The following is a 4038-nucleotide window of genomic DNA, read 5'->3' as shown; positions in this document are numbered from 1 at the left end:
AACTGTCACAGTAACGTTAGTGTAACGTTAGTAACCTAACCAATTCACTATAGTATTAACTGTCACAGTAACCTGTAGGGAGGGACGGACGGACGGACGGAAGGAAGGAAGGGGAATGAGGGTTGTACTGTTTTTCTGTTCTCATGACTATAAACAAAAAAGAGCAACGCAACAAGAAGAGTATCACAGCTTATAAAGGTTATCCAGCAGCCTAGTTGAAGAGCCACAAGCAACACACAAATTATATGTTACAAATTGGTTTATTTATGGACATTTTGCAGACAGAAAGATAACATTTGATCGATACCATTTCAAACATCCGCCCAGACAGTGGATAACGTAGTTTTGATCAACAAGAGTAGAATACGTGGTAGTGTTTAATCAACAACAGAAACTACAGGGGTGTCTTCAGTCAGAAATATAACAAATAGAGGGAACAGCCTATTCTACCTGACCAGGACATCGTGTCTGTTCTACACAAAATATTTCTATCTGAAAGTTCCACGACGTTATCATACTGAACATGGCTGTAGGCTCGCTACTCTTCAACCGATGGTGGTGGGGAGAGTTTGAGCTGGAAGTTCTCGCTGTGGAATATACTTCCTCTTCCAGGTTGGGAGGGGTTTAGGAGGCCCGCCTTCTCGTTGCCATGGCAGTGGGAGATTTCCGACAAGATGGCCAACTGGAGGACAAGACCAGACATGATAAAGATCAGAGAGATGATGCATGGGATTAGTGTCAGGGTAAAAAACTGGTGAGGGATAGGAAAATAAAGAGAGAGACAGAGAGAGAGATAGGCCTTTAATTTCTGTTCTTCTGCTACCATTACACCTTCCTCTCACACTCTCCCCCTTCCAACACCACAGTGATTCTCCACCCCTCTCTCCATCTCTTCTACATCTCAATCTACAGGAGGGCGAGGAGACAGACAGAGTAACATCTACAGGAGGGCGAGGAAACAGACTAACATCTACAGGAGGGCGAGGAGACAGACAGACAGACTGACATCTACAGGAGGGCGAGGAGACAGACAGACCGACTGACATCTACAGGAGGGCGAGGAGACAGACAGACAGACTGACATCTACAGGAGGGGGAGGAGACAGACAGACAGACTGACATCTACAGGAGGGTGAGAAGACAGACAGACTAACATCTACAGGAGGGCGAGGCGTCAGACAGACAGACTGACATCTACAGGAGGGCGAGGGGACAGACAGAATGACATCTACAGGAGGGCGAGGAGACAGACATCTACAGGAGGGCGAGGAGACAGACATCTACAGGAGGGCGAGGAGACAGACATCTACAGGAGGGCGAGGAGACAGACATCTACAGGAGGGCGAGGAGACAGACATCTACAGGAGGGCGAGGAGACAGACATCTACAGGAGGGCGAGGAGACAGACATCTACAGGAGGGCGAGGAGACAGACATCTACAGGAGGGCGAGGAGACAGACATCTACAGGAGGGCGAGGAGACAGACATCTACAGGAGGGCGAGGAGACAGACATCTACAGGAGGGCGAGGAGACAGACATCTACAGGAGGGCGAGGAGACAGACATCTACAGGAGGGCGAGGAGACAGACATCTACAGGAGGGCGAGGAGACAGACATCTACAGGAGGGCGAGGAGACAGACATCTACAGGAGGGCGAGGAGACAGACATCTACAGGAGGGCGAGGAGACAGACATCTACAGGAGGGCGAGGAGACAGACATCTACAGGAGGGCGAGGTAACAGACATCTACAGGAGGGCGAGGAGACAGACATCTACAGGAGGGAGAGGAGGCAGACTGACATCTATAGGAGGAAGAGGAGACAGACTGACTGATATCTATAGGAGGGAGAGGAGACAGACAGACAGACTGACATCTACAGGAGGGCAAGGAGACAGACATCTACAGGAGGGCGAGGAGACAGACATCTACAGGAGGGCGAGGAGACAGACATCTACAGGAGGGCGAGGAGACAGACATCTACAGGAGGGCGAGGCGACAGACATTTACAGGAGGGCGAGGAGACAGACATTTACAGGAGGGCGAGGAGACAGACATCTACAGGAGGGCGAGGAGACAGACATCTACAGGAGGGCGAGGTAACAGACATCTACAGGAGGGCGAGGAGACAGACATCTACAGGAGGGAGAGGAGGCAGACTGACATCTATAGGAGGAAGAGGAGACAGACTGACTGATATCTATAGGAGGGAGAGGAGACTGATATCTATAGGAGGGAGAGGAGGCTGACTGACATCTATAGGAGGGAGAGGAGGGCTGACTGACATCTATAGGAGGGAGAGTAGTCTGACTGACATCTATAGGAGGGAGAGTAGTCTGACTGACATCTATAGGAGGGAGAGTAGTCTGACTATCATCTATAGGAGGGAGAGGGGTCTGACTGACATCTATAGGAGGGAGAGGAGTCTGACTGACATCTATAGGAGGGAGAGGAGTCTGACTGACATCTATAGGAGGGAGAGGAGTCTGACTGACATCTATAGGAGGGAGAGGAGTCTGACTGACATCTATAGGAGGGAGAGGAGTCTGACTGACATCTATAGGAGGGAGAGGAGTCTGACTGACATCTATAAGAGGTAGAGGAGGCTGACCGATATCTATAGGAGGAAGAGGAGACAGACTGACTGATATCTATAGGAGGGAGAGGAGGCTGACTGACATCTATAGGAGGGAGAGGAGACAGACTGCCTGATATCTATAGGAGGGAGAGGTGGCTGACTGATATAGGAGGGAGAGGAGGCTGACTGATATGTATAGGAGGGAACTGATATATATAGGAGGGAGAGGAGGCTACTGATATATATAGGAGGGAGAGGAGACAGACTGACTGATATATATAGGAGGGAGAGGAGGCTGCCGACATATATAGGAGGGAGAGGAGACTGACTAACTGATATCTATAGGAGGGAGAGGAGACAGACTGACTGATATCTATAGGAGGGAGAGGAGACTGATATCTATAGGAGGGAGAGGAGACAGACTGACTGATATCTATAGGAGGGAGAGGAGACAGACTGACAGCTATAGGAGGGAGAGGAGACTGACTGACATCTATAGGAGGGAGAGGAGGCTGACTGATATCTATAGGAGGGAGAGGAGGCTGACTGATATCTATAGGAGGGAGAGGAGGCTGACTGACATCTATAGGAGGGAGAGGAGGCTGACTGACATCTATAGGAGGGAGAGGAGACAGACTGACTGATATCTATAGGAGGGAGAGGAGGCTGACTGACATCTATAGGAGGGAGAGGAGACTGACTGACATCTATAGGAGGGAGAGGGGGCTGACTGACATCTATAGGAGGGAGAGGAGGCTGACTGATATCTATAGGAGGGAGAGGAGTCTGACTGATATCTATAGGAGGGAGAGGAGTCTGACTGATATCTATAGGAGGGAGAGGAGGCAGACTGATATTATGGGTGTTTTCTGTTAAGAGAATGTGTTTCTTGTTAAAAGGCTGAATAGCATTAAAGGCAGTAAGCAAAGGCACCATGTGTAATCCTGGGATTAAGTGGATTTATTGGTATAATCCTATAATGTTCCGTAGCAATATTATAGTCTGATAACGGCATATAGCAATCTTATAATTGCCTATAGTAATCTGTGCTTATTATTTTCGGGAAATAATGTACAGGCACGCCACCAATATAATTGATCCAAGGAACTAGAGGGGAGGGAAAACCCCACCTAGAGGAAAGAATTTAGATTTGAAAACCATGGTGGAGTAAAAACCAGGGGATATGGTAATTAGCATAAAGTGGAGGGACTTGTATTAGGTAAACTTGTATTAGCATGAAACTGTATAAAAGGAGTGGACTGAGTCTGAGTCCGGCAGTTGCTCCATGGACCAACTTGTCGTGTTACTTTGTATTAAAGTCTATTTGAATTCACAGGCTCAGGTATCAGAGATATTATTGAACCAATATTTCCACGACAACATCTATAGGAGGAAGAGGGGTCTGACTGACATCTATAGGAGGGAGAGGAACAGTCTGACATCTATAGGAGGGAGAGGAG

General features: G+C 48.4%; 1 protein-coding gene across 2 annotated transcripts in view; it reads right to left on the bottom strand.

Annotated features, from left to right (window-relative positions):
* Window positions 1-241: 241 nt before the first annotated feature.
* LOC129840287 (vacuolar protein sorting-associated protein 8 homolog) overlaps window positions 242-4038 on the bottom strand; it is a 27242-nt gene continuing 23445 nt past the window's right edge. For both annotated transcript variants that reach the window (XR_008757188.1, XM_055908053.1), the window contains one exon: window positions 242-682. Coding sequence is in view for 1 of the 2 variants with exons in the window: in XM_055908053.1 (XP_055764028.1) it covers window positions 539-682 (144 nt within the window). In the remaining variant the exon portion in view is untranslated. The remainder of the gene's footprint in view (window positions 683-4038) is intronic.

The sequence above is a fragment of the Salvelinus fontinalis genome, chromosome 41 (assembly GCF_029448725.1).
Source record: "Salvelinus fontinalis isolate EN_2023a chromosome 41, ASM2944872v1, whole genome shotgun sequence".
NCBI lineage: Eukaryota > Metazoa > Chordata > Actinopteri > Salmoniformes > Salmonidae > Salvelinus > Salvelinus fontinalis.
This window is presented reverse-complemented; position numbering and strand designations above follow the sequence as displayed.